Raw genomic sequence first — 18527 nt, forward strand, 5'->3', positions numbered from 1 at the left:
CTTTGTGATTAGAGGAAAATGATGGGATGGTGGAAGGGAAATCTGGGCCAAGCCGGCTCCTGGCCCATCTCCCCCAGCCGAGGGTGTGGGGTCCTCAGCTTCCCATCCAGGGACGGGGATGAGCCAGATCTTCAGGAATCCTGAAGCCCAGCAATCACTGCTGGGGAGTTCAGACCCTCAGGGTATGAGGTGGTGGTAATGAGGGCAGCATACTCTGGTCTGGGTGATGTCACTGATATCTTGAACTGGAGGTTTTTGACAAATGCACCAAAAGCTGCCTCAGCCTTTGCTGGGGCCACTCCAGATGTGGGGAGGGGAAGGCAGATCCTCTGGCCTGTGATTCCCAGCATGGAGGGGCTGTGGGGGCAGCTGGAGCAGGGATGAGGTTGGGCTCTGCCCAGAGCAGCACCTGTGCCCAGCACAGCTCCCACTGTCACTTTTCCCTGAGGGAGCAGTGGGGCTGTGGTGAATGTGAGCCCCTGGGCCAGGGGCAGCTCCAGGAGCAGGGGGAGCCCAGCCCAGCCTGGCCCGTCTGCTCTCACCCTGCCCACACTGAGCCCACCGAGGCACACGGGGCCTCAGCTGCCTCATGCTGGGCTCAGCACATTGTCCTGCCCTTCCTCCTCCTCCTCTTCAGGCACGATGCCAAGGGCTCCCCCAGCTCCTAGACCCGGCTCTGGGCTGTGGTCCCAGGCTGGACCCTCATTCCAACCCCGGCCCCTGCAGAGCACTCAGTTGGGAATTGCCCTCCTGCATCACCTTCCTCACTCGGGCTTTACAGGAGCAGCCGGCGGGAGCCTGGGGAGGGCTGCCCAGAGCCTGAATCAGCTTTGCTGCTGTTCCCCCGACCTCTCCTCCCGAGATTTTCCTCTTGCTGCTCCAGGAAAGGCTCCTGGGCAGGGAGCCCCTGCGAGGGGCTGGGGCTGCTCCCACCCACTGCTGAGGGAGTTTCCAACAAAAAAGGGGCGCTTGGGCAATGTCCTCACCCTTCTGATCACACAGTGAAGCACAGAAGAATGTGTTGGATTTTAAAGATTTTTTTTTTTTATTTTATTTTTTTGTTTTATTAAAAAAAAAAAAAAGCCCCTAAATTCTATGGCTTCCAGGAAGCATCAGAGAAATTGAAATGCCATTTCTGTACACTTGGTTTTAAAGCAGTAACTAAACTCGCAATGGAACAAACGCTCTCACGTACAATCGCAGTATTTGGACTCCTCGCTGGAAGGACAGAGAGTCCCGGGCTCGGGCCCCGGCCCCGGCGGCCGAGGGTGTGCGGGCAGAGCCGGGCGCTCCGGGCACACCCTCGTGGCCGCTTTCCCTTCCCCTCCGCGGCTCCTCTTCGGCCTCCGCCGGGGCTGCTCTGAGCCCACGCGCTGACAAGGGACCACTTCCAGTGAAAATTTTAAGGCGATTTTTAAAATTCGTTTGTTCGCCTCGCTGGGGACACGAGGTCAAACGTTGCACGTCCCCTTCCCGCTGTGGCCAGGGACGCAGCAGCAGCTGGGGCTGCCCTGGCTGCCGCAGCCCGGACAAGCCAAAGCCGGGGTCAGTCCCGAGTTCAGGACCAAGAGGGGCCCTGGGGAGGCCCCAGGGGACACCCCCCGCCCCCCCAGCCCCTCCACAATCCGAGGTCTCCAGCCCCCCCCAGAGATGGTCAGTTTGGACAAATGTTTCAAAGCAGCCACAGATGGTCCCATCCCTCCCCCGCCCCCCCAGCACAGCCTCAGCCCCTTCTCTTGGGGCACAACAACAGGGTTTTGGTAAAGGTAAGTGTGTGTCCCCCCCCAATGTGTCACGATCAATACACACGACAGCGCACGGGGTCACTCACGTGGGGAGCTGCAGTGCCCCGGGGGTGGCGAGGAACACGGGGGTGCGGGGGGTGTCTGTGTGTCACTTCCAAAACCTCCATTTCCCCCGGCCCCAGGAGCAGGCCGGGAGGATCCCACCGTGGGGGGATGCCATGCTGGGGGATTCCACCCCGGCCCCCTTCCCCACCCGGCCCGGCCCCCCGGGAGCAGCCGCGGGGGGGCTCAGGCTGTAAAACCGAGGCCGATCAAGCCCTGCCCACACCTACAGCTGTTGTGGAAACATCCAGCCCCAAGACATGGCAGCACCAGAGACGAGGCTGCTTTGCTTCCCCTCCCTGCTTTGCCACCACCATTCATGGGTCCCTTTGGTCTCGGCCGTCCCTGTCCCTGTGTCCCCCAGCCCCTGGGAGTCTCGGACCTGCTCTCGGCGGGACCGGACGGCGCCTGTATTGCTCGCAAAAGTGCATCGTAAATGAACTGTAAACGCGTTTCCTCTCCCCGCCCCGCGCGCCCCCAGCTCTCCCCGTCACCACCGGCCTGACCGAGGGGACCCGGCGGGGACGCGGGGCCGGGAGGCAGAGCAGAATTCGGTAACACTGAAGATGACGGTCAAAGACTGACGACTCAGCACTCTGCACCGAGACTCACTTTAAATTAACTTAAGAGACAAAGAAGCAACAGAAAAAAAAAATATTCCTCCTTAGCCCACTGCTCTCGAAATTGTCTTCGTCTTCTTCTGACAGCGACGGGTCAGAGTCTGTAGTTGATCCCCATTTCAGACTTGTTATAAACTCAAAGCAAGTGACGCCGTGGGTTTTTCTCTTTCTTTTTTCTGTTTGACGGACGCAGGAACTTCAGCGAAGTTGGGCTTGGTTCGAGTAAACGGCCACGAGTGGCGGAGGAAAGGACAAGCAGTTTGGGGAGGCCCCGCTCCCCAGCTGCGTGTGGGGCGCTGGGGGAGCCCGTCCGGCCCGGCCCCCCCGTCCCCGTCCAGCCCCAGGGGCTCCGTGGGTCAAGATCCAGCCACGGCCAGAGGGAGAGGAGCCATCGCTCGCCGCTCCGCCCGGCCCTGGCAGCTCACTTGCGACGCTTGGTGGTTTTCCTCTTCCTTCTCTTGAAGAAACAGCAGCACCTGGGGACAGAGGGGACCCATCAGCACCGGGGCCACGGCACGGAGGGTGCAGCAGCCCTGGGGTCAGGGAGGACAGAAACCCCTCGGTGCCTTGGTGAGCCCCACGTGGGCAAAGCTGCTCCACCAAGTGCCCCTGGTACGTGGCAGGGGCTGGACTGGGAGCACCCCAATGGCCACCAAAAGTGACACCTGCCACAGCAAATGGCACTGACCAGGGGAGTGACACTGGCCATGGCACACAAGGCTGGCTACGTGACCAGAGCCAGGGCCAGGCAGGGACCCCAGAGAAGCAGCCCCAGATCCATCCACGCCCCTCTGTGCAGGAGCCTTGGGCAGGGCGAGGTGAGAAGGGCTGGGTGGTGGTGGCCCTGCAGGGACACCTCTCACAGGGTGCCAGGGGACAGCTGGGCTGTTGCTCTCCCAGAGGGCACTGGACCCATCCCAGGGCAGCTGCCGACCCCTCCTCCAGCCCAGCAGTGGCGAGGAGCAGCGGGGCTGGGGCCTTACTTTGTATCGTCTGTCACCTCCACCTCGGTGGGGGCTGTGATGGGGGCGTTTGAATGTCCTGCCGTCGGGTCATCTGTGTTCAGCTCTCCGTTGGTGGAGCTCATCACCTGGGGAGAGATGAGTGTCAGCAGGGGCAGCCTGGGGGTCTGCAGCCCTTCCCCTCCCCGTGGGGCACAGGAGCCACCCAGGAGACCACCCAGCTCTGCCTGGAGCACCGAGGTGACCTTGGTGGCAGGATGGTGCCCTCGTTCAGACCACGGTGCTCGACCTCAGTACCGAGCTCTCCCCAAGAGCCCCATTGCACAGAGAGGTCTGAGCCCCTTAGAATGGCCCTGGAAGGATCCCAGCTCCTGGGCACCCCTGCACCACCAGAGGGGCTTGCTGGCAACCAGCTCCAGCATGGGCAGGACACAGGGCCTGGGAAAGCTGACAGCTCCAAGGAGCCCTTCCCACAGCTGAGCATCTGGACACAACTTCAGCTTCCCAGCACCAAGACTCAGCCCAGTGCCCACCCTGCAGGCTCAGGCATCCCCGAGCTCCTGTCTGCTCACCAGGCAGCAGGGCCAGTCACAGTGCCAGGGCCAGGAGGACACCCAAGCCACCACGGCAACAGGGAGGTGCCTGAACCACCATCCTGTGCCTGCTGCCTGCAGGCAAAGCCAGGAGCTCCCTGGGGATGCACAGGTCAAACACTCCAAGCTGCTCGGCCCCGGCAAGGAGCCTCAGCCTTTCCCAGCCCCTCGGAGGAGCTGCTGCCCGACAGGCAGTGCCCAGCCAGCAGGGCCACGTCAGGCTCCAGCCCCTGACACCAGCACAGAGACCCCTGCACATCATCCCCGCAGTGCCGGGCGCAGGCGGAGCACGGCAGGAGGGATCGCGGAGCAGCAGTGGGGAGGAGGAAGGGGATGAGGGACAGGAGGGAGGCAGAGCATGAGCTGGGCCCTCAGAATACCCGGCCCCACGGCCTGCCTGGCACCACGGAGTGCCCGGCCCCGTGATGGCAACAGCGGGAGCTGTGCCCAAGCCTGGGGCCAAGCACCAGCAGAGTCACTGTGGAGCAGCAGGAACGAGCAAGAGCGGCGGGGTCAGAAGCAGAGACGGAGCCGGGGGACCCAGCATGGATGTTCCATCATCCATGTGGGAGGAACCCCCAGGCCAAGGCAGGGCTGAGCGGCAGCGGGCAGGAGGTGGCGAGCACGGGGCTGACGGTGCCAGCACAGGACCATGGCCAAGGAGTGCCCGGGAAGGGAGAAGCAGGGCTTGGAGTCAGGGCTCCAGTCAAGGAGGTGCAGGAAAATCCCTGCTCAGATGATTGGCACCAGGGGCAGAGTGATGCCCACCCAGCTGCCATGCTGCAGTGTGCCATCCATCCATCCATCCATCCATCCATCCATCCATCCATCCATCCATCCATCCATCCATCCATCATCCATCCATCCATCATCCATCCATCATCCATCCATCATCCATCCATCATCCATCCATCCATCCATCATCCATCCATCCATCATCCATCCATCCATCATCCATCCATCCATCCATCTCCAACTGCCCTCTAATTCCCCCTGGCAGCACCAAGAGAGCCCAGCAGTCCCCAGGAAGCAGCACCAGCCTCGTCTGCATGAGCATCCCATCACACCACAGGGACAGGCAGCACGTGCTGCAGCCGGGCAGGACCCCGGGATGTGTGGCCCCGGGGCGGGGGAGCGGGGCTGATCCCGGCTCCGCGGGCGGCCACGAGGCCCAGGGTGGCTCCGCTCCCACCCGTGCCCGCCCCTGCCCCAGTGGTTTCATGTACCTGGACGGACCCCCCGAGCCTGCCGGCTGCCAGGTGAGCTCCCAAAGGCTCCTCGGCAGGCTGCCCACCGGCCTGAGGATCCCACAACTCCGTCCCCTCGGGCGGCTGCTCGCGACAGGCAGGAGGAACAGAACGAAAAGAAACAAAAGAAAAGAGGGAGAATGGGGAAGAGAAGGGAGAAGTGGAGGGAGGGGGCGGGAAAGTGGCAAAGGGAGTCGAGAAAATAAGACATGCAAAAGCAAAAACATGACCGGAGCAGCTCGAGTTGGTGATTGCAGAGGGCACCCGTGCAGCACCGTCCTGGCAGCTCCCAGAGCGGTCCCTGTGGTGACTACGGGGGTCTGTGTCCCCCTGCCACCTACACACACATCCCCACAGCCAGCCCCACACAGGGCCACCCCATGGAGCAGGGCCAGCTCCAGCAGGGCTGGGGGCCGTGTTTGGGAGCGGGCTGGAGCAGCAGAGCCGGAGCTGCAGCCAGGCCCGGGTGAAGCCGTTTCCCCAGGACGACGCAGAGCTTGGCGGGGCCTGTGTGGCACGAGCTGGGCTGCTCCTCCAGGGCTCGGCTGTCCCACAGCCAAACCCTCCCTCGGGGAGCACAGCACAGCTCCACAGCTGCGAGGACACCTGTGTCCCCAGGCTGGACACTGCTCCCGTGCTCCGGGAGCTCTGTGCTTTGCTTTTCCCCCGGCTCTGGAGAAAGGATGTCAAACAAGGCCTTTCCCTGGTGCTGGGGACAGAGAGCAGACCTTACTGGGAGCGAGTTCCCAGAAATGAGCCAGAGGTGATTTGAAGATGTTTCCCTCTCCCTAAGGAAGCACTGGTAGTGAGAGCCAGGGCAGTGCCAGGCTCCCTGCACTGGGCAGGAGCAGTCTGGGGAGAACAGTGCTGCACTCCCAGCTCCAGCCCCTTTGCAGGTGCTCTGCCCCCAAGGAGGTCTGGGGGGACAAGGGTTTGTACAGGACTGCTGGGAAACACATGAAGTTTGTTCTTGGTGGCAGAAACACGTGTCCTGCACCAGGGCAGGAGAGGCCACAGCACTGGAGCAGTTCTGAGCAGCTTTTCCCACACAACTCTGCCTGATCTCTGCCCCAGGCTTGGCTCCCTGTGCTCTGCCCATTCCCAAAACAAAGGCAGCCCCAGCATGGGAAAAATGCTGCCAAGCTGCCCCACCAATCCTGCCCTCCCTTGTCCCACGTCACTGTTCCATCCATGGAAGGGCATCACAAGCAGAGCAGCGAGTCACCCCATGGGGACACTGTCCTTAGCAGAGGTGGCTCAGCCTGCACCAAGCCCTCTCCCACACCCCAGGCTGGACCCTGCCCCTCAGCAGCTGATGTCCAGGCCTGGCACTGCCCAGTCAAGCCCCCACAGTACTTCCTCCCTCTTCTGCCAGGCCACAGGGACATTGCCCTGGGTCCCTGGTGAGCCACAGACCCAGAGCTGTGGGAGGGAACTGCACTGAGGGAAAATGATGCTCGAGTCCCTGCCACCATCCCAGCTGTGCTCCATGTCCCTGGAGCTGGAGCCCGAGCTGCCCATGCCCATGGCCCTGTGCCCCAGCCAGGCTGGGCTGTTGCTCACCTGGTGTTTGGTGTGTGGCTGTGCTTTGTCTCTGTTCGGGGGCTGCACCTGCACCTCGCTGTGCATCGTGCCAATGGGGGTGGGCTGGGGACACAAAGGACAATGTCAGTGCAGCACAGAACCCTCCCAACACCCCAGAGCCAGATCCAACCTCCGGCCAAACATGCAAAACCCTCCAGAACCGGGGCCTGATCACTGCTCCTGCCCCAGCAGTGCCATGCTTGGTATCTGGCGGCAGCAAGCCCAAGGAATGCACCCATAGCAGAAAGTGAGGTGCCAGCTTGGCTGCTGGGGTCCCCTTGGCTCCGGGAACCTCAAATTCCCGTGTCACAGCCCCGGAGCTGGTGACTGGTGAGGAGGGTGGAGCTGATCCCCTGGACACAGTGTGGGGCAGGGATGGCTGAGAGCCACATCCTCCCTGGCTGCTGCCACCAACCCCGCTGCCCCTGCTCCCTGGGGTGCCTCACCCTCTGCCCCCAGGCCCTCAGCACTCACCAGAGGTTTCCCTGCCCAGTCATATTCGTAGTCGAACACGTAACCGTTCCTCTCAAACAAGTCTGTGAAGAGCTTCCTCAGGTAGTCGTAGTCGGGCTTCTCGAAGAAATCCAGCCGCCGCACGTAGCGCAGGTACGTGGCCATCTCCTCTGTGGGGACACTGGGGCTCAGGGGGACAGGGGACAGGGGGCTCAGGGCTGGGGGCTGGGCTGGGCACTGCTCTCACCTGGGAAGTTCTCACAGAGCACCTCCACTGGGGTGGCTCTTTTGGTGTCACCAATCTTCTGGTACCTCTCCTTTAGTGTGTCGGCCTGGCAAGGACAAGAGGGGTCAGCACAAGGCACTGCCCCAGGCAGGGGAAGGCACTGGCTGCTGTCTCACCATGTATGATTTCTTGGGCCCCCTTTCCCAGGTAACTCCTTCCCAGGAAACTCCCTCCCTGGGCAGGTCTGGAGGACAAACCCCAGGGTTTCCAGGACAGCTGCTGTGAGAGCAGCTGGGGGGACACAGGGAGACCTGCAGCTGCTCAGCACTGCAAGAGCCTGGCATGGAGCTCAGAGCTGGTGGGATGCCAATCCTCCAACATCCCAAGGGCCTTCTCCCTTCCCCATGCCAGGGCAGAGCCAGACCCACAGGAGCAGCAGGAGCTAGCAGTTACCTTGAGGCCTTGCCAAGGAAGGCTCCCACGGAGGAAGTACATAAACATGTGCCCTAATGCTTCCAGGTCATCCCTGCGGCTTTGTTCTGTACAGAGAAAAAGAGACATGGGTCAGTTCCCACTAAAGCCACTGTCCCTGTCTCCACCCCAAATCCTGCAGCACCCCATGTGTCCTGCCAGCACCCTGAAGAGCAGGAGAGGCAGCTTGTCCCCAGCCCCACCTCTGGCACCCCTGCCCTGCAGTCCCTGCCTTCAGGCAGGAGTCAGGGCTGGCTGCCTGTGCCCACACACCTTTCCCCAGGTGGGTGTTGATGCTCATGTAGCGCGCTGTCCCTGTCAGGCTCTTGTGCTCTCGGTAGGGGATGTGTTTTTTGGTCTCGGGATCAATATACTCTTTGGCCAGGCCAAAATCAATGATGTGGATGGTGTGCTGCCGCTTGCTGCCCGGCCGCCCCACCAGGAAGTTCTCTGGCTTGACATCTCTGTAGATCAGGCTTTTGGTGTGGACGTACTCCATCCGTGTGATCTGGGGCAGAAGGAGATGTCAGTGCCAGGGCAGAGACCCACCCCTGCACACTCCTGCCCTGGGCCCTGCTCCCCTCAGCTTGGCCCCAGCCCCAAGGACGGGCACATCTGCTCCTTCCCACCACGGGATGCAGCCCCAGCCAGCTGCACCTTGGGCACACAGTGAGACGCTCTGGGAACAGAGTGAGATGCTTGTCTGGGCTCCGAGAGGGGCTGTGAAGGGCTGGAGAGCCCTCCCTCAGCAGGGAGAGAGTGAGGTATGGAACCAGGCTGGGACGTGCCAGCATCCTCTCCCCATTCCCCGCGGGATGCCCATGCTGCCTGCCCACGGTGCCCACACATCCCCTGCTCCCTGGGCAGGGTGCAGGGTGCAGGGTGCAGGGGAGGTGGAGGGGCTGCACTCACCAGCTGGATCGCAATCATCAGGACAGTCTTGAGTGTGAAGGTCCGATCACACAGATCAAAGAGATCTTCCAGGCTGGGTCCGAGCAGCTCCAACACCATGGCATTGTACTTCCCACAGGGGCCAAAGTAATAAACCTGAGGAATTCCTTCTGCAAGAGATGGGGCAGGGGCTGTGCAGGGCTGCAGCAGGGCCACGCCACTGCCTGTCAGGGACAGGGGCTGCAGAGGGACGTCCCTGCACTGCCCTCCCTGCACAGCCTGCTCTTGGCAGCAGGGGGAAGGAGGCAGCTCCATCTGCATCCCTGACTCTGCTGCGGGGGCGGCGGGAGGAAAGAACTAAATCAAAAGAGATCAAAGATGAGATGAGGCGTCTGTGTAAAACCAGCCTCTCCCTGCGGAGCAGATGGGCAGGAGCTCAAGCTGGGAGTGAAGTTGCAGAGTCACATTTAGGGAAAGCCTCTCTCCCAGCAGTGCCCCTGGCAGGCAGCTCCCCAGGGCAGCTCAGCCCAGCCCCGTACCTGCATTGCCGAGCTGTTTGTAGAACCGATACTCCAGGTGCAGCTGGGGGGCCCGAGATTTTATGGGTTCCTTGGAGGAGAGAAAGGAGAACAGTTAAGTAGGAAGCAGGATGTTCAGGGGGTCTGGGTGTCAAACACCTCCTTCACATGCTGGCAGCAGCTGGACTGAGAGCATTTGGGGTTGGGAGCAATTGATATAAAATGGAGATGAAGCCTCAGGGGATGATGAGAGAAAATCAGCCCATATGGGAGCCAGATCATCTCATCCTGAGAGGGGAAAACATTAATGGGATCAGGTACCAGTGGGGTCACCCTCTCTGCTGCTGGCACTGGCTGAGCATAGCACAGACCATGGAAAGGGCTGGGAGAACAAAGATTCAGCTCTTCCCTGCCCAGACCTGGATCACCCCACCTGCAGTGACGTGTGTTCCCAGACTGCCCTCAATTCTGAGCGGGAACGGAGCTCCCTGCAGCCACCCAGCCATCTCATCCCAAACCATTCCACCTGCCCCAACACTTGGGGAGGGGGAGAAACCTCCTTCCCAATGCCTGGAACATCCCCCACCCCAACCATAGAGGAAGTCTCCAGTTTGACAGCTACTCACCAATTTGATAGCTACGTATTCGTTTGTGTAGAGATTCTTCCCTGCAGGGAGAGACACAAAAAGGTGATGAAAAGCAGTCCCTGCATCATCCCCACCACACACCCCCGCTGTCCCTGAGGGCTCCTGGGCTCAAAAACATCCTGAACAGGTTCTGCCGCTCCCACAACACCTGAAGGAGCCTCAAGGCACAAGTGGGACCAAAACCCATTGTGGGGAGTTGCAACATGCCTGCTAATTATCCCCAGGTGGGGTATGTGGATTCCTCTGGGACGGGGAGGCTCCTGGGGGCTGGAGCCAAGGCTGATGGGAGGGGGCAGCAGCAGGGACGTGACTGGGCAAGGCAGGGATGCGGCTGAGACTGAGTGCCTCTCCCAGCCCCACAGGGAGAGGGGGCTATGGAGGGATGGCCAGAGTCAGGGGACATTGAGTTATGGCCAGTGGGACCCTGCAGAGGGTGGCAGGGGGGAAGGACACCCGGGAGCACTGGGGCGACCAGCAGTGGTCTGAGGGCACCACAGGCAGGTGGAAATCTCTCCCCCACGGCCGGGGTCACTCTTGGGAATGGCACATACTTGTGCTTGTGTTGTGTGTGAATCAACATCACCCCTGGAGATGCTCCTGCCTGCCCAAGGGCACAGGGGAAGCTAGGAGCAGATCCATGGCACGGCCCAGACTGTACGAGGAGCCCAGGGGAGTGAAGGAGCAGCCGTGGCAGCCAGCACGCTGAACAGGATCCCCGGAGGGCTCCACACCTGCACGGGACTTCACACCATAACCACAGCAAGGTTGAGCTCAGGGTGCCTCCACATCCCCCCAAAACCAGGAGGAAAAGGGAACACACATGGGAAGCATCAGCACAACCTCTGCCCAGTCCCATAAAGGCAAAGATTAAAGGTCTGCAGGAACAGCTCTGAGCGTTCCCTGTGCCAGAGCCTGCGGGAGCCCAGGCAGGTGAGGGTTAAGGGCAGCAGGTTCCCTCCAGAGGCAGCAGACTCCCGATCCCAGCGATCCCACTGCCTGGCATGTGCGTATCTGATGGAGCTGCATCTGTCTCCTCGGATTTTCTCCAAGCAATTTGCTTAGGGAACAAGCTCCTCCTGGCGTAAGATTTCATCTGCTCTGACTGCTGCTCTCCACCTGAAGCAGCAATAAATCCTGGCCGGGTGACATCAGAGCCAGCTGCTGAGCGCCACAGTCGGCGGCAGGATTACGGGAAGAGGGATGAATGGGAGATATTAATGGAGCAGCTCCTCCCAGGGATGGGCTCTGCAGCCAAGGAGGGGCTCAGTCCTGCTGCCTCCCTGACCCTCTCCCATCCCAGGGGACCTCTGCCAAACCACTTTGTCTGCTGCCTCTGCATAAAGCAAATCCCTTCACAGCGATTAGGGAGGAGGGGATTTGGGAGGGAGGGAGGAAGGTCTGGTGAACACAGTGTGTGCCAGATCAAGGGGTTTGTCCCATCATGCACGGACATTTCCTGGGGAGCAGGTGGGATGCCCCCAGAGCTGTGCATGGCTCCACAGGGCAGTACAGTTCAGTCCAAAACAATTACTGCTGCCTTCAGGGCAGCAACATGCGATCAGGAAACTCACAGCTGGATTTTCCCTGAGGTCAGGCAGGATCTGAAGGGGGAAAAATATAACATGGCAGGAAAACAGCCAGAGGGACACTGCAAAAGGGACTCAGCCCAGCAGGGAGTGAGCAGGGACAGAGGCAGGAGCATCCCCAGCAGGGCTGGGAGGGAAAAGGGATGGAGGCAGGAGAATCCCCAGCAGTGGCATCTGTCCTGTCCCCACAACACAGGATGCCTGTGGCTCCCTGGCACACAAAATAACAACTCTGGAGCTGGCACCATTCTCCCAGCCCAAAAATGAGTCCAAATCATTCGGTAGTTCCGTGGTTCAGCCGTTCCTTAGGGCGCTTGGACACAGCTGATGGACAAGGTGGGGAGCAGAGAGAGTATGGGCTGGTCAAATCACCACCCTCCACTTCCCCTTTCCAAATTAAAAAAAGGTGCAAATAGCAGAACTGGCCTGTCATGAGATTAATAAACCAACAGAAAAGAAAAAGCAAAAGAGCAAGGAGGGAGGATTCCTTCCACGCCAGGAACTCCCCGCTCCAGCTCCTGGGGGAACCTGCTCTTCCCCAGTGCTCACAAGGGGGAAATTTTGACACCCAAAATGAGTGAGAGTCCAGGGAGTGCCTGGGAGGACTAGAGCAGGCAGGACTTGCAGCACAAAAGGTGTTTTTGAAAGGAAATAAAAGAGAAAAGTGGTGAAACGGGCGGCAGAAGGCAAATATTTGCATTGCAGGGGCCTCTGCCCGGCTCAGTGCCAGAGGTGCCTCCAGATGCAGCTGCCAGCACCTGCAGGATGCGGTGTGTGGGATCAGAACGGGGCCAAAGGCAGGAGCAGGCAGCCAGGCCTGGGGCTGGGGTGTGTTAAAGCCCGACGTGGCTTTCTCTGTCCCCTCCCCAGGGATTTGGCAGCAGCACCGGCACCTGCTCCTGCACGTCACGGCAGCCCGGCTCTGTGCTGGGATCCCAGCTGGGTCCCCATCCAAGCAGCTTGGAATCATGGAATCACAGAATTATTAAGGTGGGAAAACACCTTTCAGATCACTACTCCAATCACTGAAGAGCAGCACCACCATGTTCACATTAGCCCATATCCTCAAGTGCCACATTCACACGTTTTTGAACACTTCCAGGGGTGGTGACTCCACTCCTGCCCTGGGCAGTCTGTTCCAATGCTTCCCAACCCTTCCCCTGAAGGAATTTCTCCCAATATCCACCCTGAGCCTCCCCTGGCCCAGCCTGAGGCCGTTCCCTCTCCTCCTGTCCCTGTTCCCTGGCAGCACAGCCCGACCCCCCCGGCTGTCCCCTCCTGGCAGGGACTTGTGCAGAGCCAGAAGGGCCCCCTGAGCCTCCTTTGCTCCAGGCTGAGCCCCTTTCCAGCTCCCTCAGCCCCTCCTGGGGCTCCAGACCCTTCCCAGCTCCGTTGCTGTCTCTGGACACGCTCCAGCCCCTCGCTGTGAGGGGAGAAGAGAGCAGTGAGGCTGCCCCTGCCTGTGGCACAGCACTGTGCCCACGCTGGGAACCTTCGTGCAGCAGCAGCAGCAGCACAGAGCTGTGCCTGGGCACCGGGATGGGAATTTGGCTTCCCAGACCTGGGAATGCAGTGGAGGAGCAGGGGATGAGGCAGCTCCACGCAAGGCAGCCGGGCCCAGCCCTGCCAGCCCTGCAGCTCCAGAGACAGGCCAAGCAACAACAGCTCTGTGGAGTGCTGGGGTTAAACACCATCAGAAGAAAAATGTTATTTTAGAGCTTGATCTTCTCTAAAGGAGGCTCTGAACAACCAGGAGGAAAAGCAAGTCTGAGCCTTCAGAAGGGAGGCAGGAGCAGCAGGAATTGTGTGGGTTCCTCTCTCCCAAAGCCTCCAAAGACACCCGTTTGTTGTGCCACCTCTGGCCTGTGGTGGCTCTGTGGCTCCGACCTCTGGGAGGTGGCTGAGCCCCTGGCCACACTGCGGGTGCTCACAGGGAGGTCTCTGCAGAGCCCAAGACAAGACGGTGTCACAAGCAGCCACATTTTCAGAAGGTACCTTTTGTGGCCTCAAGTAACTCCCTGTGAGTTCCTGGGAGGCTGCAGGACAGACCCAAGAGCCACAGCTCAGGAGAGCTTGGGAATGTCCCCAGCACCTGCATGTGACCCTTCAGCTGGGGCATGGCCCTGGCCCAGCTGTGGCAGTGACCTGCTCCTGGCTCACACAGCCTCACCCCCCGTGTTTTTCCCTCCCAAATCCCGAGTTTACTTTAAAAGATAATTACTAAAAGATTCCAGCTTTTCATTTTGAAGGAAAACAGCTGCTGTGACTCCAGCAGTAATGCATGCAGCAGGCTGGGGGAGAGGGGTGGGCACTGAGAAGCTGCAAAAAGCACATTTGCAGAAGTTTACTGCTGGAAGAACAGAGGCAGCAGCTGCTTCCAGGTCTCCCCCCATCCTTCCCTGCACCCTGCTCTAGGCTGAGGCTGCCTTGGGGCAGCTCCATGGCACAGCCTGGCAGCAGCACCAGCCTTGGGCCAGGCTCAGGACGGGCCCTCAGGGAGTGTGCCAGGACTAAGGGCAGTTCCTGGCTCTGAGGAAGGACCTGCACAGCACCCAGGTCCTTTGGGCTCAGTTTTGACCTTTCTGCCTAATGTCTGGGTTCTCCTCCTCTGCCCCTACCCCTGGCCCATCACAAGCACTCCTGAGTAGCTGCTAAGGGGAGCTTGCTCCAACAAACCCTCTCTGTGAGTGTGCTGGCCCCACTGCCGGGGTGCAGGGAGCTGGCAGGGCTGCAGCTCGGCCGTGCCCAGTGCCAGGGCACACGAGCCACCAGCCACACTCTGGTCACCCACTGCCACCAGTGCCCTGCTGCCTTGTGTTTCAGGGGGCAGTGTCCCATCCAGGCACTGAGTGGGGCTGGCTATGGGCAGCACATGGGCAGGGGGAGCTCAGGGGGCTGCAGACAGCAGACATTGCCCTGGGATGCTGTTGGAAAGTCCCAGGACGAGCTGGGCTGGTGCTGAACTACAGCTGGAGGCTGGCAGGGGGAGGGATGAGCACTCACCAGCTCAGGGTCAAGCTCCAGGACATAAGAAGGTAATAGGGCCCAGCACCTGCACAACTTAAACCTGTCCCTCTGTGCCAGAGGGCTGGGGCAGCCATCCCGCTCCAGCTCCCAGCCCAGCTCTCCAGTCATGCTGCTCCAGTGCAGAGCTGGCTGGCAGCACTGCCAGACTGGGACAGGCACCATTGCCCAGGATGCCAAGGCCAGCAGGGACAAGGAGATGCAGGATCCAAACACACAGCCCTGGCAGCCACAACTCCTGCCTACGTCATTCCCCTTCTGGCTTTCCACAAATGCCTTATGCCATTTGATTTTATATATCATCTTTAAACAGATCACTTGGTTTTGGACACCTCCTGTATGGGTGGACATTTGTATCTACGTGGGGCAGCTGAGCTGAAGCACCCTAAGGACAGATCACCATGTGCCCCTCAGTGTGGTGGAGAAATAGGGCAAAGTGGTACCTTTTTGAGGAAGATAATGTCCCCTTCCTCCATCCCCACCACTGGGAGCTGGAGGTGTCAGCTCCAGGTACATTTTTTCAAGATCTCGTGGACTTTGTTATGAGAGGAAAAAGGCCAAAGAAGATCTGGTAGCTTTTAAATACTGAGCTTCAGTTTGGCCTCTAAAGCCTTGAGGAGTGAATTCTCTATTTCCAGAGGAAAAATTAGTGCCCAGCAAAAGCTGGAGAACATCCCCTGCTCATGCCACCACTTCAAAGCAAGAGCCCTCTGGTCCCTTGCCATTCATTTGCAGTTGGAGGAATCCCTAAATCCTGAAAGCATTCTTGAGCCCTGATGCAGTTGGAAGACACACCTAAGGAAGAGAGATGTGATTTTAGGAGAGAAGCCACATAGCTGTGGCTTCCACTGCTGTGATGAGATCTCGTGCTCAGGCCTGTATCATGTTATGGCCAGGCACTGCAGGGTTTTGACAGAGCAAAAAAGCCACGTGAAAGGACTGGAAGCTTCTCTTGCTGGTGGCAAGGACAAACTCTCACTGTGAGAATCGACCACTGTGGAGCCCTGGAGCGAGAGCTCACTGCTTTGTCCCTGCAGCCACGAGCAAACCGAGCCCAACTGCTCCCAGGTCCCTGCAGCAACCTCACTGTCAGTTTGACAGACATTCCTCAGATCCATGTGAGACTCGTGTCCCCTCGCTGCTGCCCCTGGGAAATGAGGGGGAGGTCAAGGCAGGGGGGTCACACTGACCCTCAGCACTGAGCACAGCAAAGCAACACAGCCCCAGCCTCCTGCCTAGAGCAGGATCCTGGGATCCAGCTCATCCAGGAACACGGATCCACTGTGCAATGCTCAGTGGCAAGCAAGGAAAAGGAGGTGCAAGGACACAGGTGGACCCTGCTCAGCTCAGGGCTCTCTGTCCCTGCCAAGCAGGGAGGCACTGGCAGCAGGAGTGTCCAGATCCACACAGGGAACTGAAAGGAGCAGCTGGTGCGGCAAAATCCCCCAGTACCTCTCCTTCCACAAGCCCTGGGTCCGGAGGAAGGCTCAGAGCTCTTCATGACACTGGGAGTGACAGCTGAACACAGGAACTGCTTGGTTGGATTTTAACCAGAGCATTTCCCCAGGTCTGCAATTACACAGCGATCCTGCCGGGAAGTGCAGGGACGGGACGGGTGAGCCTGGCACCAGCCAGTCTGTCACGCTGGGAAGAGCTGACATTAACTCCCCACTCAGGGAGGTGGGAGCTGACCCCACCCGAGCCAGGGCTGCCACGGCTCCTCCCTGGGCCCACGGTCAGGGCAGGTTTAGCTCAGAGCTCAGGGCAGGTTTAGCTCAGAGTGTGGTCTGAGAAGGCGCTGCTTAAAATATCACAGAGCAACACAGCCTGTGATTGTCACAGGCTCTGGGGACTGCCTCTCCTCCCTCTTCCAGAGCACAAGCCCCTTCCCAAAGCACTCACAGCCAAGGACAGCACTACAGCTGGCAGAGACTCCACCCAATGCGTCCAGTGTGCATTCCTGGAGACATCCAGACTGCTGGCACAGAGGTGCCTGGCCCTGCCAGACCATTCCCAGCTGCCTGATGCCAGGCAAAGGGTTAACAGCTTGCTGAAAGTCTCCAGGGACATTCCCAGTCCTGGGAGAGGAGCAACCTCCCCACCCTACAAACAGGAGTTTGCTTGATGAGTTTCCTGATAAATTCGGTTCAAAATGGAAAGCGACCATGGAAGATGCTTGGGTTTTATTCCTCCCTTTGTCCTGCACAGAAATTTCAGGAGAATCTCGCAAAGAACCAGTTTCAACAACTGAAGAATTTACCCAGGATAAAACATGGATTCTCCTCCCTAGATGTCTGTCCCAGCAGAGTGAACATCCCTCAGGCCCCCATGCTCCATCCCCTGTCCCAAGGCACAGTGGGAGGGCAGCACCCAGAGCACAAGCAGGGTGAGATTTGGTGAGCACACACTGACATCTCCCAAATCCTTCCTCACCCAGCGTTCCTGGATTTGGGGGACACCCAGATCTCCATGGCCATAACCTCTTACAAAAGAGAGACCCAGACTGTAGGGTTCTCCCTGACAGACCCAGAGAGCGACAGGCATGGGGAGGAGATGGGAAACACCTCTGCAATCCTTCAGGCTGGGATGGGGCTTGGTAGATCAAGCACAGCGTGAAAGGATTAAGGAAGCGGATCCTCTGTGGCAGAACAAGGGCTACCGGCAAGGGGCAACCCTTCAACCCTGGGGGGCCGGTCAGCACCCCAGTGCCCATGGCCACAGCCTGTGCCAGCTCCTCCCGCTGCAGGAGGAGGATGCCAGGGCAATCCTGGCACGAGTGGGTACAGTGAGGACGAAGATGACCCTTCTCACCTAGACGGAGCTCCCCGAAATTGCCGCATCCAATCTTCTTGCCGACACGGAAGTTGGGACCCACCATTAAGACTCCCGAGTTGGTTCCAGCACCCCGGCCTCCATGACCACTCCTTCCTCCACCTGTCTTGGACATCCTTTTACCTTCCTCCAGCTCCCCTTTCCCTCCTCTCTTATCAAAATCCATAAGTTTGTGATACCCCGGCCTCTCCACGGTTACGCTGCTGCCATACAAATCCCAGAGCTGCCGAAAATGGAAGGGTGAGGAGGAAAGAAGCAGGGTTCCTCTTGGTTAATACACCATCCCGGTGAGCGGTGGGAGGGCGGGGTCTGGAGAAGGAGGGGAAAGTGGCCGTCCACGGGTGCTGGGCTACTGAAATGTTAGCGCTTCCCAAGGTCCCGCCGGGACTGTCATCATCGCCGGTCACAGGGAGTTCTTTGGTGGAGAGAACATCCTGCAGACAGGGTCCTCCCAGCGCAGCTCCTTGGTCTCCCAGCTGTGGAAAACAGAGGGAGAAAATCAGTATGAGGTGGCAGAGGACAACAGAGTTGTGGGCTCTGGGTTCCTGCCCCCAGCTCCACAGAGCCCCTTCCCTGCAGACAGGTAATTCCTGCTGCAATGACAGTGCTGCAGCTGAGGGGTGGGAGGAGCTGGGATAAAAATCAGGTTCCAGAGTGCTCTGTGCTTGAGATGTTGCTTTAAATAAACAGACAAATTAATTTTAATAAAGTTTGGTCAGTCAGAGGTGAAATGGTTGACGAGTGTCTCCATGTTGGAGCCACCTAAGAGTGATGTGGGGGCAAAACTGTTCCCATGGGGAAGGGCTGCTGGCAGCTTCTGGAAGCGTTTGGAGGCACCAGCCAGGGACTCTGAGAGCCCCTCAGGAGCACAGGACACACATGAATCCAGCATTATGGGCACACCATGCCAGGCATGGGGCTGCCCATGCAATGAAAATGATTTCACCTGGCTGGGAGGGTCTCTGTGGATCCAGGGGCAGGATCTTGTGCCAGCAGCCCTGCCCAGGATATGGTTCCTGGGGAACA

The 18527-nt window shown here is 59.4% G+C and overlaps 1 protein-coding gene across 2 annotated transcripts; it reads right to left on the reverse strand.

The window, feature by feature from the left end:
• Positions 1–2444: 2444 nt before the first annotated feature.
• CSNK1G2 (casein kinase 1 gamma 2) lies at positions 2445–17973 on the reverse strand. Of its 2 annotated transcripts, XM_014260097.2 has the most exons (12): positions 17481–17973; positions 10039–10079; positions 9434–9503; positions 8916–9064; positions 8277–8511; positions 7986–8071; positions 7554–7638; positions 7328–7476; positions 6833–6916; positions 5249–5353; positions 3451–3557; positions 2445–2943 (listed from the first exon to the last, which is right to left on the reverse strand). In XM_014260097.2, the coding sequence occupies exons 1-12, from the start codon at positions 17665–17667 to the stop codon at positions 2889–2891; spliced, it is 1353 nt and encodes a 450-aa protein (XP_014115572.1). In that variant the 5' UTR covers positions 17668–17973; the 3' UTR covers positions 2445–2888. The 2 variants fall into 2 exon arrangements, with proteins under 2 accessions (XP_014115572.1, XP_005531392.1); XM_005531335.3 differs by lacking the exon at positions 5249–5353.
• Between the last annotated feature and the right edge of the window lie 554 nt (positions 17974–18527).

This window comes from Pseudopodoces humilis, chromosome 28 (assembly GCF_049639895.1).
Source record: "Pseudopodoces humilis isolate 2021_Gansu_Grassland_sample_001 chromosome 28, ASM4963989v1, whole genome shotgun sequence".
NCBI classification, from domain to species: domain Eukaryota; kingdom Metazoa; phylum Chordata; class Aves; order Passeriformes; family Paridae; genus Pseudopodoces; species Pseudopodoces humilis.